We start from the raw sequence: 21523 nt of genomic DNA on the forward strand, positions 1-21523 counted from the left end.
CTGCAGGAATTCACTGGGAGCGATACTGTTTGTGCCTTTTTGGAACTGGGTAAGCGACTGCAGCTTGTCAGTGCAAGACATTCAACAATGCCTTTGAAGCTTTGCAAGACCTATGGAACTTGTCACATGTCCCCTTCACAGCACTTCACATGTAGATTTTATGTGGCTGATACCAATGCCTGTTGCAAAAGCTATGACTTGTAGCTTTGTGCCAAAAAAGGAACAGGTAAATCAAGAGCCTTCATTTGCAGATACTCTCTCTTGGCACACTTGAAGATGTAATGATCGAATTGCTAAGCTGTTGGAAAAGTGTGAATATTTACCATAATGGGTTAGCTCTGGTGGCCATGAAAATAAGTACGTGTAGTACAGTCGGATGTTTTAAAATTATCTTTGGGTGCAATCCTAACCCCTTATCTCAGTGCTTTCCAGCACTGGCATAGCGGTGCCAATGGGACATGTGCTGCATCCTGCAGTTGGGTGTAACTCACAGAGGCCTCCTCAAAGTAAGGGAATGTTTGTTCCCTTCCCTCAGAGCTGCATTGTCTTATGTCAGTGATGGAAAGCACTGACAGAAGGGGTTAGGATTGCGTCCTTTATCGCATAAATGATTGCAAGGTATAAGCAAGTAAACAGAGATTGTAAACTATGGTGGTAAACTACAGTCAGTGCTTCCACGTGACTTTGAGGCAGTTTAGTAAGTTGCCCCCACTGCAAATGCCATAGAATAAACGCTGTACTGATACACTTGCTAATTGACTGCCAATGCCATAAACTCCAATGCATTTTCAAGTACTTCCTTCACTGTGACTTTATGGAGACTCATTGTCAGATTCTATGGAGATCCATTATCAGTAATGTAATCAGATACTCTGTGCTGGATTCTCTTCATCAGTGCTAGTTATCTTGGTCCTGAAACCTCTGTGCACTTTGGCCCATTAGGGACTTATTGGCAGCAAGGATAGTTGGCAGATACAAGTGCAATTATGATTTGTAAGGTGGCCTTGAGGAGCAGGAGAGCCAGTCACCCACCTAATAGCCAACTGGCTACACTCTCCCAGCTTCTCATGCTCATTTTTGGTGATGCCATCACATCCGGAGTTGCTATCAGACTGTATCTCCATATGACATTCTAGTTCTTGGTTCTCAGGCTAAACTTCATGTAATGATTAATCCATGTGCTTTCTTTATGAATAGTGGTGCGTCAGTGACAGCCCAATCCTACCTAACTCACCCTGCATTCTAGAGCTGGATGGGGCTGCCGGAGAGGTCTTTTGTTCACCTGTCCTGGGAAAGCCTCCACTTACCCAACTGGCCTCCTTGGTCCTCAGTACTGTGTGTTGCTGACACAGGATTGAGAAGTGTAAGGGTGGCAGAAAGGATCCGGATTCGGCTGCACATGAGCGCTGCTGAACCTGCCCCTTCCTTGTTCTCTCTCCCTACCCAGATAATCCCCCATTCCTTCCACCACTGGTTCCCATCGCCAATTCACTAACATTGGTGGGATGCAGTTGGCTCTGCCAATCAGTTTGCCAGGCCACCAGTGATTGTGCTTGTGGCCTCACAGTGCTCACCAACAGAAGTGATGTTCTTCTGGTACCCTCGTCCTTCTGCTGGAATGAAAGTGAGTGAGTGAGTGAGTGAGTGAGTGAGTGAGTGTCAGCCCAATTCTAACTTGCCCTGGAGCAGGCAGGCTGGTAGGCCTGCGCTCAGTGGCGTAGCTAAGGGGGTGCAAGGGTAGCAAATTGCCAGGGCAGCAAGCTTGGGGGGGGCAACAATGTGCGGGGGAAATAATGTGCAACTTCCATCGGGCTGCTGCAGCCCTGTCGACACAACAGTCACCTACACAAAGCCTCCCACCCACCCAGTCAAGTGCGCCCATCCCAGAAAATGCGGGACAGTGATTGCTGCTACTGCTGCAGCTTTGGCTGGGTCCTCTCCCTCCTCACTGGGGTCAAAGCTCAGAGGACAGCCAGTTAGCCAGCCAGGAGTCTCCTTCCGCTTGCCCACGCCTTCTGCCCTGCATCCCCCACCGCCCAGGGATGCCCCACCAGGGCCCAGCCTCTAGGAAGCCCAGCGCTGCAGTCTAGCAGGTCAGTCAGTCAGTCTCTCTCTCCTGCATGTTCTCTCCCTCTCAGACTCACATGCCCCTCTCTCACACTCCCCCTCCTCTCTCTCTCTCTCTCTCATACACACACATACAGAGAACCAGACTCCTGTGTGCCAGCAGGGTGGCAGCAGCCCGATGGAAGTCACACGGGGGGTTGTTGCGCATTCTTGCCCCCATGCGTTTTTGTCCCCTCCCCCCAATCTAGAGCCTCCACAACCTCTCTTTCTCCCCCCCAGCCTGGAGCCTCCACAACCTTTCTCTCCCCCCCCCCAGCCCAGAGCCTCCACAACCTCCCTACAACATAAACGCTTCCTCCTCTCTCACAGACACACACACACAGGCTACCCCCTTCTCTCTCACACACAGATGTTCTGTTCCCCCCCCCCACACACACACTCACACAGTAGGGGGGGTCGCCTTCACTCACTTCATCCAGCAGCTAAATGTAAGTCCCCCCCAGCTGGCAGCAACCTGCCATCACAAAGAGAAAATGGTCTTCTTTGTAAGAATGCCAGTGTTTGCTTCTTGCACAAGCTCTAGGCAAGACTCAGTTCTCACCATGAATCCAGAGGTTCAGTGTGTCTTGAGAATTAAAGTTGTGGTTGGACATTCTACTTGTTCCTTGCAGCAGAGAGATAATGTGATCCCCTATTTGTGTGCACCTCGCAAACTCTGTAAGGCTGCACTCCTATGTGCATTTTCCTGGAAGTAAGCCTCACTGAACAAAATGGGACTTACTTCTGAGTAGACAGAACTTACTTCTGAGTAGATATGAATAGGATTGCAATGTAAAAGTGAAACAAGTACTTTCGACAAGTGCTTGCTATTTCAAAATATTAACTAACATTTCTCATTCACTTTAACAAATAAAAAGACCCAATTTAATTTATTAAATTTGATGTCATTGCCTGGGGGGGGGGGCCTACAGAATCTTCTTTGCACTGGGTAGCAACTGGGGGCCCAATCCTATCCAATTTTCCAGTGCTGGTGCAGTTGTGCCAGTGGGGTATGTGCTGCATCCTGTGGTGGAGGGACAGTCACTTGGGCCTCCTCATGGTATGGGAACATGTGTTCTCTTACCATGGGGTTGCATTGTGGCTACACAGGAGCTGGAAAGTTGGATAGGATTGGGCCCTGGGTTAGCTACGCCACTGCCTCCAGGGAAGATTACAACAAGGGAAAATACAATGCAAACAGTAAGATGATGAAATCAAGACAGCCATGATAATCTGTAACCCAGCAGCATTAAAATCTCATTTAATGTGATGAGGCCTGACGAGATGTGAAAGTCTAGTGGGCATGGAACTCTAGTGGGTGAGTGCATTCTATGATGAGGCACCACCAGTGGGGTATCCAGCGGGTGTGGAACTCAGGGCAGCAACGTTATGACATTGTGTGATGTCACACAACATCATAACATCACATGACATCACTTCCGGGCTTCCCTAGAGCAGATGGTCTCCCAGTGGCATCACTAGAAGGGTGCAGGGGGTATGGGCTGCACCAGGTGATGCGCATGGGGGGGGTGACACCATTAATGGCCAAAAAATTTTAAATCTTGGATTTTTAAATAATATTATTATATCAATCGATGTGTAATTTCATGCAGAATGCAATGAAACACACCTTTTTGAAATATCTCTGTTCTCTCAAACGTTATAGTCAAATAGCAGTGGGGCTAGGGCAATTTTACATCACCACACCGACCACACAGGGTTTTGCCCTGCTCACTGCATGGGAGGAGGTCCATTATGGGGTGAAGCACTGGCCTCCCGCATCGGGTGATGCAAACCCTAGTGATGCTACTGCGGCCTCTCTGCATTTAGAAGTACGTATCAAAGCACCTCAAGCACAGACGAATCCAACCTCCCCCCATCAGCACCCCCCATTCCCCCCCACGCTGCAGTATCTCCAGTCTCACCCTCGCTACTGCCTCCCCCTTTCAGCACGACCATCTCTCCATCCGGGAAAACGAGCAGAGGACCGGCAAAGCAAGCTGAGCCAAAGGCAGGGAGCTCAGCGATGGGGGAGAGAGACACGCTTGTCTGCCTCCCCATCCATCCGGCCATTGCTATGACCACAACGAGGCGGGCAGGTCTGCGTCTCCAGGCTCAGCCCAGAAGCCTGCCGTCCACATATAAGTCAATGGAACCAGCGACCCGCCATGGGTCCAATCCTATGCATGTCTACTCAGAAGTAAGTCCCATTATAGTCAATGGGCCTTACTCTCAGGAAAGTGTGGATAGGATTGCAGACATTGCCTCCTTTCCTCATGGTTGGAGGGGAGAGGCAGTGTGCACGAGTCCCCCCCCCCCCGCCCAATACTGTTTCACAGCAGGTGTGATCATGCATCAGGATCAATATGCCACATTAAAAACCGGCCACACTCAATGCTTCGGGTTTATTATTCCCAGTGATCGGTCCCGTTCACTTTGCACCAGCCCCATTGCAATGAGGAGCTCCCACACCCGGAGAAATCCGAGCGTGCGAAGCGTGCCACGAGGGAACCTCATTCGGAATCCATTCATCTGGGGTGCACGGGTGCGATACTTTCCCTCGGGGGCTGACTCACTGAGCGTGGGTGTGTGGGGGGGGGGCAGTGGCGTAGCTAGAAGGGGTGCAAGGCACTAAGTTCTGCAGGCTCCTCCCCGTCTCCTTGGGAGCCATTCTCGGCGGTGGGAGCGAAACGGAGGCGAGCGCTTAGTGCTTTGCACCCCCTCTAGCTACGCCACTGGGTGGGAGTACTCCGCCTTCCCCCCTCCACCCCCTACTACCCTCCCCCGCGCTCCACGTTGACCTAGCAGAGGGAAGAACCTCCTGACCCACTTTCCTGGAGAAGGACACTCCAAGCCACCCCCCCTCCAAGTGATCCTCCCCCACCCCCATGGTGGGATCGCCGCCAGCACAGACCCTGCGCCGGGCACATGGCTCGCTTTGCAATGCAATGCAAACACCGCACAGCTGAAGGAGCCGCAGCGCCGCCGTCCAACAGCAGATTGCGGGCAGCCAATACGGAGGACGCTTTGAGGTGGCACCAAATTCCCCCCAGCCAATGGGAGCTCAGTGCCACACGCCAAGGTATCATCTTCCCGCTTCCACCCTTCTTCCCCGGGGTCACTTAAGCGTCACTAGCAGCAGCAATCACCCGGTGGCAGCCAGCCCGATCAGGAGCGAAGGGCGCACGGGCAGCGTGCTTGGACCCTGATCAGCCACTGGCTCCTCCTCACCCTTGGTTTGCTTTTGGGTTTGCAATTAAAAAATAACAAAAAACAACCCAGGGAAAAAAAGCCTTCCAGGCAGGTTACTACAGTTCAGGGCTGTGATCACCTTTTAAATATCTGGGGCAGGTTTCTGCAGGGCGCAGAATCAGTGGTGAGTCCCAGTGGGAAGGATCACTGAAGCCATTTCCAGCATCAGCATCATCAGTGCCTGCGCACTGGGAAAAGCGGCACCTCTCCCACCAGAGGCGGCAGCAGCGGCAACTGCTGACCAGCAGAGCGCGGATCTGCGAGCAGTATCTGATCCACGGGCTGGATCAGAACCAGGCGCGCGCTTCGGTGACCATCCAGAGCGCACAGGGAGCACCAGAGACCTTTTCCAGATGCCTGCCCTGTTGTCCCAGGAGGAGGTAAGGCGAAGCCTGATCAGAGGGCTGAAGGCGCACTACCAAGCCACCCAAGGGTGCAGTGGGCTCCCCCCCCCCACCTGCTCTGCCGGCGTTGGCTGACTCATATTTTAAAACACCGGCTTCATACATGACTTGACAAGACTGTAGCGCCTTGTCTTGGGCATAAGGGTTGCCTCTTCTTGCGAGCCACGGGCATTTCTTAGTGGCCAAGATCCCTCTGCAGCATCCTACCTCCCCCCACATCTTTTTGCTGTGGCGTCTTCAATGTCATCCTCCACTACTGAGCAGCATTCATGATGCCATCAGCTTCTAGGTCCCCCCCCCCAAATAATTTCTTTTTAAAAGAATTTAAATAAATAATGTCACATTAATTCATGTGCTCTCGTTCATCATACCATTCCTGTTTAGAGCTTTGCATTGATAAGAAATCAGATCTGCTATAAATTGCTTGCTGGTGATTGAGTTCCAATGAGTGGGTGGAGGAGGCTTGGTGAAACCTGAAAATATGACTTGAGGCTGGTGTGGTGGGTGTGTTATTGGCAACTGCTCGGCTTGTTTGCTTGTGCTGGCTTTGCTTTTTCAGACCATCAGGAGCTTTACTGTATCAATGTGTGGCTTAGAAAGTAATCCAGGAACCCCACGACTCAGCAGTGATGATGGCGGAGGGCTTCCCAAAGCACGGCTGCATGCCTGGATGGAGCTGCCTTGGGACCCAGTGTGCCCCACTGCAGTCTTTGCAACCCAGCAGCTCTGTAAGGCTGGATCATATACAATGAGGCTGCAGTCTTGGGCATGCACCTCATGGGACCGGACCTGACTTCTGAGTGTGTGTGCTTAGGATCCAAATGATGTTCACCTCACTTTGAATCACAAATGTGACACACACAAAAAACTTGACAGGATAGTAAATCACTTTGCTCTGGCCTTGTGCTGTGTCAAGGAATGTGAGCAGGTAGGTCCAACCATGCTGCCTGGCCTTTTCTCTTGACAATTCACCTGCCTATGCTTGAGGGAGCATTGAGGTCATTCTCACTGGCCTTTCCCACTGCCCATACCTGTGCAAAATGGATGTGCACATCTGAAGAGCAGCTCTGAGGATCTGGGCCCCTCAAATTGCAGAAAATAAGATACAAAAAATAGGAAAGGACTTTGGCTTTTTTGTTCAGGTAGGGCTATCAAAGCCTTTATATATGTTAAAGTAGAATGGAAAATTAGCTAAGTACAGATTGTTCAAATATTTGCATGAAATATCCTTATGAAGTGAATGAGAAAATTCATCAGTAAATATCTCTGTGCTCATTGTCTAACCAAATGACAAAATGTTCTGTGAATGGAACACTAAAAGTCTATCCTCTTTCCTCAGTGTAAGCCGGCTCAGTAAAAAGCATCCATCACCTTACACATTTTGTATTCTCCAGGACTGATCTGGCAATTAACTTTCTATATCAGTGTTCATTTATAAGACATAATATGTTGATAGGATTAATTATTTATTTAGTTATCTAAAATATTTCTACCCTTCTTTTCCCCAGTGGTGTTCAAGGCAGCTAACAATTTCAAAAATAAATATAAAAATACAATCATAAGTATGCAAAGATTAAAATATAAAATAAAAGCAAATACAATTGTGCATAGTACAGTATTACTTGATGTAATTATTATTGTGCATGGTATAATGATCTATTAATAATAATAACATTCATATTGGTAATATAATACTAATTGCCAACATTATTCATTCCTTTCAGTAGAAATAGCCCATGATGTTCCAAGACTTAAAGCAAATTAAAAATACACTGGCCACAGTCTAACCATATTTAAGTACTCTGAAATCCCACTGATATATTAAGCTTTAGTGTGTTCTTCGCTCTCAGTTAAAATGAATGGAGTTTAAAGGAACTGGCTGGATTGTGCTTGTTCTAATTTTTAATCATATTTATACTCTATGAGTCACATTATAATGTACTAATAGCACATTAGTCATTGTAGTTCTGAATGTTGGTGATGGGAAGAGATAGATTTTATGGACGAAGGAAGCTCTTGTTAGTCCCAGCCTGTTTGATATCATCATTCTTCTCTTCTTCTAACTCAGGGGTGTCCAAAGTTTTTGGCAGGTGGGTCGCATCGTCTCTCTGACACTGTGGAAAAAAAGAAAAGAATTAATTTACATTTCAAATTTGAATAAATTTACATACGTTTACATAAATGAATATATTAAAGATGAACTTGTATGAATGAATAAAAGGCCTTATATAAAAGGCCTTGCACAAAGCAAGGCTGGCCTTTCCCTTTCTGACACTACTGCATCACAGATGTGAAACAGCAACCAGTGGAGGGAGCCCTCATCCCACAGCTCACGCGAGAGGTCAAACAGTTGCCCTCACACGCTGAGAGCAGTTGCATCAGGCCAGTGCATCAGGCTCCAACAAATCGCCAGAGGCTCATTGAAGACTGGGAGCTCCCTGAGGGCTGCATTGAGAGGCCTCAAGGGCTGCAAGTGGCCCCAGGGCCAGGGTTTGGGCACCCCTGTTCTAACTGATCAGAGTAGAGGCAGGGGCCTCCTTAGAGCCAATAAGAGGCTCAGCCAGCCTCTTTTGGAATTGCCTAAGGACAGGGCTGTCTCAAGACCTCCTGCACTGAGGTGGATTCAAATCCTGCCACCCTTGCCTTATGTTGCATCAGCTTTCCTTTCACTCCCTGGATCAGAAAAAAAAGGGGGTGGAGTGGAAGAGGAATTGTGGAGCAGAGTGGTTTACTAGAACTAGGTGCTATAGCCCACCATTCTCCTCCCTCTTCCATGCCCCTTTTTCTAATACTGGCAGGAGGAGGAAAAATGAAGATGAGTGGATGGATGGATGTGGGCACCTCCGACCAAAGTGCTGCCTGAGGCATCTGCCTCAGTCATCTTCATGGTTGAGCTGATCCTGCTGAAGGAGAACCACACATTCCCTCTTACAACCACTTGCACAATCACTTGCCTTCTATCATCCACCAAGTTCCAGTTCCTTTGTCTGTAGGTTCTCTTAGGAACCTGAAGAGGCTGTGGATGTTTCTAAAGAAGAGCTGCCAGGCATAGGGAAGGAGAAAAGGTAGAGTGTTGCTACACTCCAAGAGAGGAAAATCTAGAGCAGAATTTTGTTGGGAGTTGGCCCTCTCAAGAGTCAGTCTGGTTTGGTGAGCAGCACCTTGTATTCATGGGAGGTTATGCCCCAGGTTAGCTCACTTCTTCATCTTGGGTCATACAATGGTAATACCAGTGCTCTCTCATATAAATCAAGCTGAAGAAATGCTCTTGCATTTGCCTGTTCTTGCATGTTCACCCTGAGCAATTAAGATCAGCCATAAATCTACACAATGATTTCTCAAAACAAGTGTTTATTGCCTAATTTTGAAGCTCTGCTAAAGGAAAAAAAAATCTGCTTAGTGAACTGTTCATTATCTTTTTCTCTTTCACTCCCCCGTTCCCTTCCATCTGTATTAGTCTGGTATCTATAACTGTGAGACAAAGCACAGGCCTAAGAGTTGCTTTGGGCCCATGTTAGTTTCTGGCCATTCTTGCACTATGATTTTGTTCCGTGGGTGTGATCTCAGCAGTATTTGCTCATCAGTTGAGGAAGCAGATGTGTAGAGAATGAGCACCCTAGGGTGCCATCTTCATGGTTGAGCTGATCCTGCTGAAGGAGAACCACACATTCCCTCTTACAACCACTTGCACAATCACATCCCTTCTATCATCCGCCAAATCCTATTCTCCATGTTGGGCTTGGAAGCCTGACATGGGACTTCTCAAGTCTGTGCCAATGATTTAGCTGATGCAGACTCAATGTGGACATTTAGCGCCCCTGTGCTGGATAGGATTGGGTCCAAAAGTTCTGAGCTTTCTTTTCTCATTTGATGTGCCTTCCTTCTATATCTCCGGTCCTTTTTTCAGTTTTCTTCAACTGAACTTACTAAGAACTCGATCCTATCAGGCTTTAGCACAGGCGCAGAGCTCCAGTGCTGGTGCTAGGCAGTTGCGTGGCTGCCATAGGGTTTGATGGGGCAAATGCCCCAGGCGCTGGCTGCTGGGATCCCACAGAAGCCTCTCGGAGGCTCCCAATAGGGGCGGAAACTGTGCTTTTGGTTTGCCACAAGCACAGTTTATAGCGCCTGGGAACCTCACAGAGGTTTCCCTGGCGCAGGTGGAGGTCGCCTGAGGCTCCGTGAGCCTCTGGTGAGTGGGGGGGGGGTTGAATATCTGCACGGGGGGTGGTGGCGATAGCCTGCAGGGGGGAACGCCATCACAGAGCTTTGTCCCAGGCACGGGGCTGCAGAGGTCCACGGCTGGTGCTAGGTGTCGTAAACATACAGTAAAGTACATTTATGGAACTGTGGAAGGAAGGAGTGCTGGTGCTGGGCCACCACCAGTACGTGCTGGACCCAGTGCCGAAAGGACGCTGGCCGGTGATAAGTGGCACTGTAGGCTGGCAGTGCAGCTGTTTGGGCGGAGGTGTTCTGGGGTGGGAGTACTGTGGAACAGGGAGGAACCAGGGTGGGAGGTTGTGGGACTGGCAGAGGCCTCCTTCCCCGGATCCTATCCTCCATGTTGGGCTGAAAAGCCAGTGCAGACTCAAGTAGCCCCATTGTGGGGCTTGCACCCCTATCAGGGGGAGGGGATGAATGTCTTCTTCCCCCGCGGAGACCTCCAGCAGCCTCCACGGGGCCACTGGACGCAGTGGTAGTTCTTTTCGTGCTGCTGCACTCGGTGGTGCCACAGTCACTAGGATTGGGCTGCTCAAAGGTAAATCCTCAGGGCAGAGACAGTGACATTAATCACATATTGGCATATATTTCAGGGCTGGTTTGTGTTTTTTATTTCAGAGTCATTGCGTCAGAATATGAATTTTTTAGACATGCAAAAGCAACACTAATGACCACCAGTTGCTTTAATTTTGGCTTATTTGTATCAATTATGCTAATCATAGCAATTACAATTAATAGAGGTCTTCCAGCATATGTTTTATGGGTCTCAGGTTGCCCACCTTTGCCTAAATATGCCGCAGGGTTCATGGACTATGCAATAGTTTCGATATTTGTCCAACTTGAAAAAAAACTTGCAAGAGAAAAGAAGCTCCTCTTGATTTCCAATCAGGAGCTTTGACGTCATCTACTTGACTTTGCTTTGTTTTTTTATTTGTCTTTCATACCAGCTCTCCTCAAATTTCTCCACCACCACTGCCTTTGCTCATATCACCCAGAATGGGACAGCTAATAAGGTGAAGGACCAACCCACATATGAGGACCTGATGGCTGACAGAGGCATGACAGATGACATTTTTGATGAGACATATCGTGAGAAAGAGGGCCCCAAGCCTGCCAGGATTTATGTCTGGAGAAACATCATCCTCATGGCCCTGCTCCACTTAACTGCCCTCTATGCCATATGGTTCATACCTGCAGCAAAACCGATCACCTTGGCATGGGGTAAGCAAAGGATATGCCTGCTGTCCTCTGAAGAGAATTGTCTGATTATTTTGCTGTCTGTTACTCAGCTCACTGGGATTTCACTCTTCTCACCATCATGCTCAACGTACTTTCCCAAGGACACTGGGGAGATTAATTGTTGCCTTTGAGCACAATTGTTGCCTTTGAGCACTGTGAGTATCCCCTAGGATGCTTCATAGTCTCTCTAACGGGCTAAAAAGCATAATGTTTTAACCCACATGGTCCCTCTTCAAGGCAACTGGAAGACCTGACTAGAGATCCACACTGGTTCCTTTGAGTTATGAAGAGAGCTTGCCTTGCTCTTCATCTCCCAACAACCCAGCAACTGAGTCTTGTGGGTACAAAGGCATGAAATGCCAGGGCCCAGTTTATACGAACACATTTTCACTCAGACTCAGTCCTGACATCACATGTTGTTGAGAGCTGGAGCTTCTGTTAGTTGTTGAGGACTTGGAGGGCTTTGCCTATTATTAAAAGACAGTCACTTCTGAGGTGAATTGAGGCCACTGTGCAAGATATTTTAGTAGACTGGCCTATTACTAAAAAACAGTCACTTCTGAAGTGAATTGCAGCTGCTGTTCAAGATATTGTAGTAACGCTGTTAGGAAGTATCCTATATCCAGCTGGTGCTGCTGGGACAGTGGAGGCAGTTAAGATGACAGATGAGATATTTGGCACAGTAATAAAAATGTGTAAATCCTACAGAAGGAGCGCAGCACACTTTAATGAGCACAAATGGTGTAGTAGGAGATGAGGATGCATTTTCTTTTTTCTCCCACAGCTGAACAAAGTGCTTACATTTGGAGATTATTCTTTTTTTTTTTTTAATCATTTTGGAAATACTCATCCATAAAAAGTTTTTAACAGACAAGCTGCTTTTTGTTTATGGGGCTACTTAATATGTAGCAAACTCGAACCAAGGATGCATCTGCTGAGGGAATGTTTGAGGCAAGCCAAAAAAGGATAAACCACCATTTTTTCTTCCACACATATACCCACAGACTGTACTGCTGCACTCTGGTCATGAAGGTGTGTTTCATCCAAAATACAACCAAACCTTTGCATTTTACCCACCTGGGAGACATACAAGTACGAGGACAGATATTTACGTATCTATCAGATGGTAGAGATTAAAAAATGTATTTTGGATGAGATGGAACTGCAAAGGAACAGGAAGATGAAAGACTTTTCATCTTCTCCACAACATCTTCAATGGTCCAAAGTACTTTGGTGTTTTTTAAGGTGGGCAGAGTAGGACAGCAAGCCATGTATAAACTCTATAAATCCTAACCTTTTGATATAAGGATAGTGTCAACTATTTCAGTAGCTTAGGCAAATGTGAGAACTGTCTAAAGGGCCCTTGTGAGAATTTTCTGGACCAATTACTTGGGAGAAATTTGGGATCGAAGTATTCAACCACTTTCTTGCAAGTGCTTGTTGGTTTGGGGGCAGGGCCTGATAATCTCTCTTTTGAGCTAAAGTTTATTCAAATGTAAATGTGAATGAAGATTTGAAAGCCTATTTATAGCCGTAATGACATGGCATAATTTAATGAGGAAAAACACTATTTGGCATCATTTTGGACAATTTGTAGACATTTCCAAAGGTGTTCTATTGGGATGAATTGAAGAGCATGCTGCCCTTCTCTTCCTGATGCCCCCTGTTCAGGAACCAGTGGAATCTAATAGCATGAACAGCATAGACAACCAAGCACCTGTCCTTGTGTAAATTGCTCTCACCACTATCAAACTGCTATCTCCTTTTCATGCTCTCAAATGTTGTGGTTTGACTCTAAGAACAGCTGCAGTGAAAACAGATGAATGCATTGCAGGTACACTGCAAATGGCTGGAGGGTTTGTAACAGATGCATTCAGAACTGGGGTAGACAGCAATAAAGAACAATATTTCTCTCTAGTGCAGCATACATTTAAGGATGCTCCAGCATTTCTGTTCTTGAGGGGGTAGATAATCCAGAGCAACGAGGGCTAGAAAACAGTTGTTTGTCAAATATTTTTTATAAATAATGTATTTCTAGCTCTCACTTCTGTAAACACAGAGGGCTAAAATTTAAAATGCAAGAATACTAAAAGTTTGGGACAAGGAGGTAGTTAAAAATCAGTCCTGCTTTTAATGTCCTGTTATTTATTTTCATCCAGCGAGATTTTTCAAGGGCACATTTAGCTTTTTTTCACAAAAGAAAACAGCAGAGATATTTGGCATGCTGCTATGTCCATTCAGGGTCCTTTGAGCTGAACAAAATGTTTCTGACATTTCCCTGAGAAACTGATATACTCCAAGGTTGTCATCTCCTTTCCATCCAAGATTAATGTTGCAGTTATACAGGCCCTTCTGACAATTGTTGCCACTGAGTTAATGAAGTAACATCCATTTTGCACCATTTCAAGGCCTCTGGGATGACTCCAGGAATCACACTGGGAGACTAGCTCTGGGATTAGTAGTGTTCTCACCTCTGTAAATGTTAGGGAGTAACATATCCTTTTCTGGTTGAACTTTGAGAACCAACAAATCATTGACAACCATTGTTTAAGATGGGTTTTCCTTGTGGTTCATATCTGCATTCAGATAGTCTTTAGGCATAGTGAAGGGGGCAAACCACCTAGGCAGCAAGAGAAGTTTGCATTTGGGATGCAAAGACTGGCCATTTCTGTCTACTATTCTTATTTGGCTGTTTAGCTGTTATCTTGTGCAAAGTAGCAACAAACCAAGATCCTCAACTGGTATTTTGATATAGAGCTGAGTCAGATTAATTTTAAGGAAACATCTGGACAAACGTAGAATTTCACCTTGGCAAGGAGTCCAGCTAAAGTCCTAAGCAAAGCCTGATGATTCATATGTAGATTCAATGTTGGTGTTTAGGATCATACATATTTGCTATGTGTTCTTTGGAGTTATGTAACAAATAATGGATGATGTCACAGGTGTTCAGTCCATTCAGTGCCTGTAATATTGATGCAGTTGCATTCATGAAGATGACACTGCAGATTGCAATAGCTTTGCTAGCAGACAAAATAATTGGATTTGGTTGGCGAGTCCTAGGAATATATGATGTTTCCAATCCAGTAGATGTTTGGATTTCATGCAACAAATGTGGAAAAAAAAAATCACATTTGAAAATAATTATCAGGAAAGGCAATGAAAAAGACCATGTAGCAGAACTGATGGTTTCAGTTGCCACATTATCAAACCTAGCTGAATGGAAATTCCCCAATTTTTGCTTATGTTTCTGTTTTTCTAAGCCCTGTTTCTTCCTCAATCTTGATTACCTTTAGCAGGATTTATGTTGGGGAACTGAGGTGTAACTTCTCTTCCTCTCTCTGCCACTTTTACTGTGCAGCATCACTATGCTTTGTCTTGAGTGGTTTGGGAGTCACAGCTGGGGCACATCGTCTTTGGAGTCACCGATCTTACAAAGCCAGCTTGCCTCTCCGAATCTTCTTGGCTGTGATCAATTCTATGGCTTTCCAGGTAGGAATTGTTTAAGAGAGAAGAGCAGTGGATGACTGAATTTCAGCTTCACGGTTATATGGAAATAGTAGACAAGGCTGCACATCTCCTGCAGATGGCTGTCTTGGAATTCTATACAAAATGTGGTATCTTATGAAGAACTTGGGTTTTGGAAACTATCCACTTTCATTTACAAACAAAACCAAGGTGGTTTATACTTCTCATTTTTCCTTTCTCCAGTTATTTTATTGACATTGCCAAATACAGAAAGATGCAAATCCAAAGTAACAATTATTCTTGATTTTTGATTACTAAAAATAACAAACTATTGAGATGTCAAGAAATTCATTCCAAATCTATCAAAACTAAAGGCCCAGTCCTATCCAACTTTCCGGTGTCAATGTCAGGACCTCAAGGAGGAATTTTACCAGGGGGAACAAATTTTCTTTTGGGCCTGTTCCCAAAGAGGGAGAGGATGAAACAGTATGGGGGGGAGGGAGATGATGGTGGCAGGTGGAATGGAGGCAGGGAGGGGGTGAAATAGATCAAAGGGAAAGAGGTAACAGCCTGAACAGTCTCCAGAACCCAGGTCTGCCAGGCTTCCAGATGCAGAGCCAAGGGCTACCTGCCTAGTAGAACTGGCCTCTTTGGCCTGGCCTCCATCTTTTGTTCTCCACGAGGAAACCTGAGATTCCAGGAAATTTCTGGTTCACTCTTTTGGTACCCAGGCCTCCTTTTTGACTCTGGGCCCTGCTACCTTTTTTGAGGCTCTGGCCAATGTTGCATGAGGTAATGTAACAAACAATTCTTTACCTTGAGGAAGCCTCTGTGACTGTCCTGCCCACAGCAGGATGCAGCGCACATCCCATTAGCACGGCTGCATCAGTACTGGAAAGCTGGATAGGATTGGGCCCTCTGTCACCTACATTTGGGAACCCAAAGGTAAAGTCCTAGGTAGTGTGAAATAACTAACGTGGGCACACCTGAACACTATTGGCTAGATCAGGGGTGTCAAACATAAGGCCCGCAGGCAGAATGCGGCCCTCAGAAGCAATTTATTTGGCCCCCATTATAACCGGGTTCACCCAGTATGATAATTGGGCTCTCTCATATCTTGAAAATCTGAATAAGAACTGCACATATTCTCTTCTGCCATTTGCAGCTAATGAGGTTCTATGTGAGAACAAAGTACTTATTTATTTCTGGTCATCGTCTGCTTAATGATGTCACTTCCTGTTTAATGATGTCACTCCCAGCCCTCAGCAGGCAGCATGAATGCTAACTTTGGCCCTCTATATGAAATGAGTTTGACACCCTTGAGCTAGATTTTACCAATCTGTCACCTGTTTTGCCTTCTGCCTCAATCCAACAAAATCAAGAAAGCCAGACGTAGATGTGTATTTCAGTGCTCATCTAGACCGTATTGAACTGGATGGATTCAGGTCTGTTGCCTCAGGTGACAGTTTTGCAGGGAATACCTGCAGCCCACTTCTATATGCTCAGCTCTGCTTCTTTACTTCTCGTCCTTCTTCCTCTTGCTGGGGTTGAAAAGGGAATGGAGCGGAAGATTATGTGTAAAGGAGAGAAGGGTGGTGGAGTAGAATAGCAGACAGTGCTCTTATCTTGCACCCTCTCCTCCCTACCACCCTCTTCCACTCCATTCTGCTCATCCTCTTCAACTCCAGCAAGAGGGAGAAGGAGAAGTGGCAGAGACAGTGGTTGGTGCATTGCTGGGTAATGGGGAATTTGGCATCATTTAGCCAAATTTTGCCCATTTAAAAAAATCTAGATTAAATGAAACAGTTTTCATTAATGGATTAGTATTTGTATTTCCCTGTGGCTAAACTGATATGGGAAGGTATTGGAATCTCTATTAAAAATGTTTTATTTTTTGACTTGATCTTGAGAGTCATTTTATTGACTTGATCTTGAGGACCAATGGGATATGCTGGTTAGCATACTGAACTGGTACTTGGAAGTCCAGAGTTCAAGTCTTAGCCTATCATAAATTGAATTGATCAGGGGTACATTGCTTTCCAAGTCCATGTCAGTTTCATTCCCCTGTCTATAAAATGGAAATATTTGCTTACTTCAAAGCATTATATTCAGATTAATGGGGAGTAAGGAAGTATTTTTATCGATGGGCAACCTAATTCTAACTAACGCTGGCATAGTGAGGCATGGCCTCTTCTGTATCCCGTGCTCGTTGGGAGCAGGCTGGAGGTCTCCTTGGGATAAGGAAATGTTTTCCCTCTTACCCCAGGTAACACTACAGCCTGCCCAATGGGGCAGATCCGTTCTAGCTATTTTGTTGGTGCAAGTCTGAGCAGCCCTATGTAGGACATTCAAGCCTGGGAAGGAGGATTGGATACAGCGGAGGCCTGCTCTGCCGATCCTTCCCCCTTCCAGGCCTGGTCTGTCCCCATTCCACCCTCCCCTGCCCAGAAATGCCTCTCCATGCCTCCATTCCACCCTCTTGCTATTCCTCCACAACCCAATGCTTCACTTACCTGTGCTGTCAGCTGATCTTCTGGATGCAGCATCAGTGGGGTGGTACAGGCCTCCCCACTGGCACTGCTTGCTCTCCAGGTTCCACAAATATGCTTAATGGCATGTTTGCAATATCCTCTGCTGCCATAGCATCTGCTGTGCCAGTCTGAAGGCAAAGTTAGTGTTGCACACTCAGTTCCTTAAGGATAGGTTAAGGTATGAATCTATAAAAAGTTTTGTTGACAAATTATTCCACTGAGGAACACTTCCCAGTTCAGAATGGTTCTAATATTTGGTTTTGTGTTTGATCTAGAATGATATTTATGAGTGGGCCAGAGACCACCGTGTCCACCACAAATTCTCTGAAACAGATGCAGACCCCCATAATGCCAGCAGGGGCTTTTTCTTCTCTCACATTGGCTGGTTGCTTGTACGCAAACACCCTGATGTCATAGAGAAGGGCCGGAAGTTGGATCTCTCAGACCTGAAGGCAGACAAAGTTGTGATGTTCCAAAGGAGGTGAGCAGAGGGTATTATTTGTGTGGGAGGTGAAGAAAGACAGAGGAATGCTCTCTGTATGAGGGGGGTGCTTTGTTTTGCCCACTCTGGATAAGATCTCTGCATTTTTCCCCCCTTATCAATTGCTGTTGCAAGCTGTTTGTTGATTAATAGCTGTTTGGAAGAACATTTTAATTGGTGGGGCTATTATTTGTCAAACCATTTTGCCAGATCTTGCAAAATACATAAGTGACTTTGTTTATGAAATACGTTTTTGAAGGATGTGATCTCCGGTTCCTTCAATGTTGTAAAAATATATCTATACTGAGGTAATTTAGCAAGTAAAAGTAGATGACGAATCAATTAAAACATCTTAAATCAGTGACCACATAAAGAAAACCAGAAAGCTGTAAATGAACAGGATATGGACTCATTCCCTCCTTTTCTGCCATTCTGCATTTTGGGCTTCACTTGCTAGCTCTAGTGTTAATCATATTTCCTGAGACCACACCTACATTTCTGGCCTCCTCCTTTTATTATATCTGGAGAGGAAGACTGGTGGCTTTACTACTCTTGGTTACAAAAATCATCATGTGCATATAAGCTACTTCTTTCTTTCCCCTAAGCCTAATCCTAAAACTTGATCCTCTGCCATCACCTCCAAAGTCCCTTGACTTGGATTTAACCTTGTCCTCTGGAGTAGAAATTGAATTTTTCATGTCTTTAAAGCCTTCTCAGTATCTATAATTCAAGAACTACAAGTTCAGATGTTGAATATTTCAAAACTACAGTCTGAGCTTCTGCACCCTTTGTTTCTGTGCTGCCATTCACTGAAATCTGAGCATTAATACAAACATTTACTCTTGGATAAATTCCAGCAGAAAATGTATTCAGAGCTTACATTGTGGAACTTTAGAATTCTCAGGTGATTTTTTTCCTCCATACCATGAAATACATGCAGTGCATCCATCTTTCCACACAGGCATTACAAGATCTCCGTGGTGATCATGTGCTTCATTTTCCCTGCTGTTGTGCCTTACTACTTCTGGGGAGAAACCTTCTTCAATAGCTTCTTACTGGCCTCCATCCTCCGCTACGCGTTGATCCTGAATGCCACTTGGCTGGTGAACAGTGCAGCTCATATGTTTGGCAACCGGCCATATGATCAGACCATCAACCCCAGAGAAAACCACTTTGTCGTATTGGGAGCCTTAGGTATGTGAGGGGGACAGTGGTTGGGGGGGGGGCTGGCAGCTATTATCTTCCTTCTACTGTTCCTATAATTCTGGTGGCCTCAGATGGAGGGAAGGACATTGGCAAGGACTCTTTCTGATGCTCCCTTCAATTTAAGGCAGAGCTGCAGGAGAGTCCTTTTCAGCCTGTCCTTTTGCCTGCCCTGTTATCAACAGTAAACCTGCCCACTGGAGCAGGGTCTATTCTCCACAAGGTATAGTTGCATGTTGGCTTTAAAGTGCAAACAAAAGCACTATGCATTCCTACCCAAATTCAGCTCTCACTCAGGTGTGATGTACAGCTCATACCAAGTAGTACTATATATAGTACTTAGCAGTGTAAAACACTATATGAGAAGGATATACACGTGTACACATTTAATCCCTGTTGCGTATATGCAACATTGGGCAGAAATGTTAATATGGTGTCTTCCCTTTTCTTTGCTTCTGCCTCTCCCCCATACTATGCACACTTTTCTTTTCATTAAGGAGACTCAGAAATGTTTGTGGTAAAAAGGAGCTTAATGGAGAGATTGTTTCATTGGTGAGCTGCTTGCCTGCCACATGCAGATGGGGTAGTTGGTACCAGGACAGCTCCTTATTTTAGGTGGTTATGTGAAAATTTGAGGATCATAGTTTCAAAAAGCTGCACATGAATATAATGCCACATGGCGCATCCTCTACCCAGGCTTTTTTATTTTTCTTCAGCTGGCATGAGAATGAATTTGGCTTCATTAAAGCAAGGCTAGAGAGCCCCTAGCACAGACTGATACTGCTTCAGTGAAGTTCTCAGATTAAAAAGGGCAGCACCCCACCAAGGGTTTTGCTTAAAGGTCTTCGAACAGTTTCAAGTTAGCGTTCCAAATCTCTTGTGTTAAGAGAGTGTGCTGTTGAAGTTCCTCTGGATTCCATCCTGAGCTCATGTCAGTTGAACAAACAGTGCTGCATCATGGTGACGCTACTCAATGAGCACTTAAGGGCCCTAGGTCGTTAATTCCCTGAATATCAAGGACCAGGCTGCTGAGAGGTATCACCCACTACTTTGAACTTTCTTATCTGTTCTTGATGTTTATTCACTCCTTTGAAATTGGCTTGACTTACAGTCACAACCCAATGGTCAACCCTATCTTGCTTATGTGTCTGAGACAGGAATTTTTTTTAAGCAGTTGGGTGCTGTTGTGACCCTACATTTTTGGTGGATTCATCTGGGACCCTTACTGTGAGACATGGAACATCTCTCTCTCACACACACACACACACACACACACACACACACACACACACACACACACGCACATGTGGAGAGACAGACAGACTCAGAAACATGCACAAAGCAATTATTATATATAGAAGCAATTATTGCGCTCTCTCTCTCTCTCTCTCTCACACACACACACACACACGTGGAAAGACAGACAGACTCAGAAACATGCACAAAGACTGTTATTAGTGGCAAGCAACAGCTTTGGGGGCAGATTTGGGTGAGAAAACAGTGGGCAGGGGAGGCTAGGCCTCCCCTTCCTGCACATCAGAGTTCCAACCGCAAACACTCCCCATCTGCAACTGAATTCGTTAAGCAGAGAAGAAGATCTCACTAAATGTCGGGCAGTCCAATTCTAACTTGTGCTGGAACAGGCAGGCCAACTGGCCTGTACCTTATCCAGTGCAGTTTGAGATAGCTGCCACGCAACTTGGAGTAAGGGGATATTTATCACCTTACCATGTGTCGTGTACCAGCCACCCCTATGGGGTACTCCAATCTGTGCCAGCGAAATTGCTAGCTAGGATCCAGCCTAAGTTGCCCAGGCCAGTCCCACCCCCCTCCCAGGTCTGGTTCCTACCAAAATTTGTGAGCTTCAAAATGATGATGCCTGGCTGAGCTGGGGCAAAGAGGCTGCAGGGGTGTCATGACCCAGGTAAGTTTGGGAACAACTGTGCTACAGTATTAGGAGTCAAATCTCTCAGGTTAACACAGTTGCTCTGTAGCAAGAATCAGATATTAACTAACAATGACATGAAGCCATTATAAACACAAGACTTTGTCCCTTATCATTTTTCTTTCTGTTTTTCTGTCTCTAGGTGAGGGCTTCCACAACTACCACCACACCTTCCCTTTTGATTACTCTACTAGTGAGTTTGGCTGGCGAGTGAACTTCACTACAGCTTTCATCGATGTCATGTGTTACCTAGGCTTGGCCAGTGACTGCAAGAAAGTGAGAAAGGAGACCATCATGGCCCGAAAAATTCGAACTGGTGATGGTAGTCACAAGACTGGCTGAACGCTCGCTGCCCTCACCTCCCTCATTCTCTTCCTTCTCCTTCAAATGACCTGGGCAAATATTTAAATGTTCTGTTAACTAACTACCAAGCAATGCTTTCAGGATGCTCAAAATGATGACACTAATCCACTCTGATACAGTCTCTTGAAATAATGTATATAAGACCTGTAATTTTCTCTTTACTGGTCTGGGGGGTGGGCTGCCTTTCTCAACATCTCTTTTTCTGTTACTCCTTGGCAAAATCTCTTTCCTACTCTCTCTCTCATCAGAAGCTGGTAGAACCAATAGAGTTGCATCAAAGCCAGACTCCCTTTCTCAGAAGTAGTGCTAATGAGTG

The 21523-nt window shown here is 45.9% G+C and overlaps 1 protein-coding gene across 1 annotated transcript; it reads left to right on the top strand.

Moving 5' to 3' along the window:
* The first annotated feature begins 5606 nt into the window (after positions 1–5606).
* On the top strand, positions 5607–21186 carry SCD (stearoyl-CoA desaturase). Its single transcript, XM_066621202.1, has 6 exons — positions 5607–5738; positions 10928–11201; positions 14578–14708; positions 17491–17696; positions 18658–18890; positions 20987–21186. Exons 1-6 carry the CDS (start codon positions 5712–5714, stop codon positions 21184–21186), a joined length of 1071 nt encoding a protein of 356 aa, XP_066477299.1. The 5' UTR covers positions 5607–5711.
* Positions 21187–21523: the final 337 nt, after the last annotated feature.

Source organism: Tiliqua scincoides, chromosome 3 (assembly GCF_035046505.1).
Source record: "Tiliqua scincoides isolate rTilSci1 chromosome 3, rTilSci1.hap2, whole genome shotgun sequence".
Taxonomy (NCBI): domain Eukaryota; kingdom Metazoa; phylum Chordata; class Lepidosauria; order Squamata; family Scincidae; genus Tiliqua; species Tiliqua scincoides.

What these genes read in the sequence shown, in the direction of transcription:
- SCD (XM_066621202.1), top strand. Translation starts at nt 5,712, where the DNA reads ATGCCTGCCCTGTTGTCCCAGGAGGAG. An exon ending in CCCTGTTGTCCCAGGAGGAG is followed by an intron (nt 5,739 to 10,927) that starts GTAAGGCGAAGC and finishes CTTTCATACCAG; the next exon opens with CTCTCCTCAAATTTCTCCAC. An exon ending in TCAATTCTATGGCTTTCCAG is followed by an intron (nt 14,709 to 17,490) that starts GTAGGAATTGTT and finishes TGTTTGATCTAG; the next exon opens with AATGATATTTATGAGTGGGC.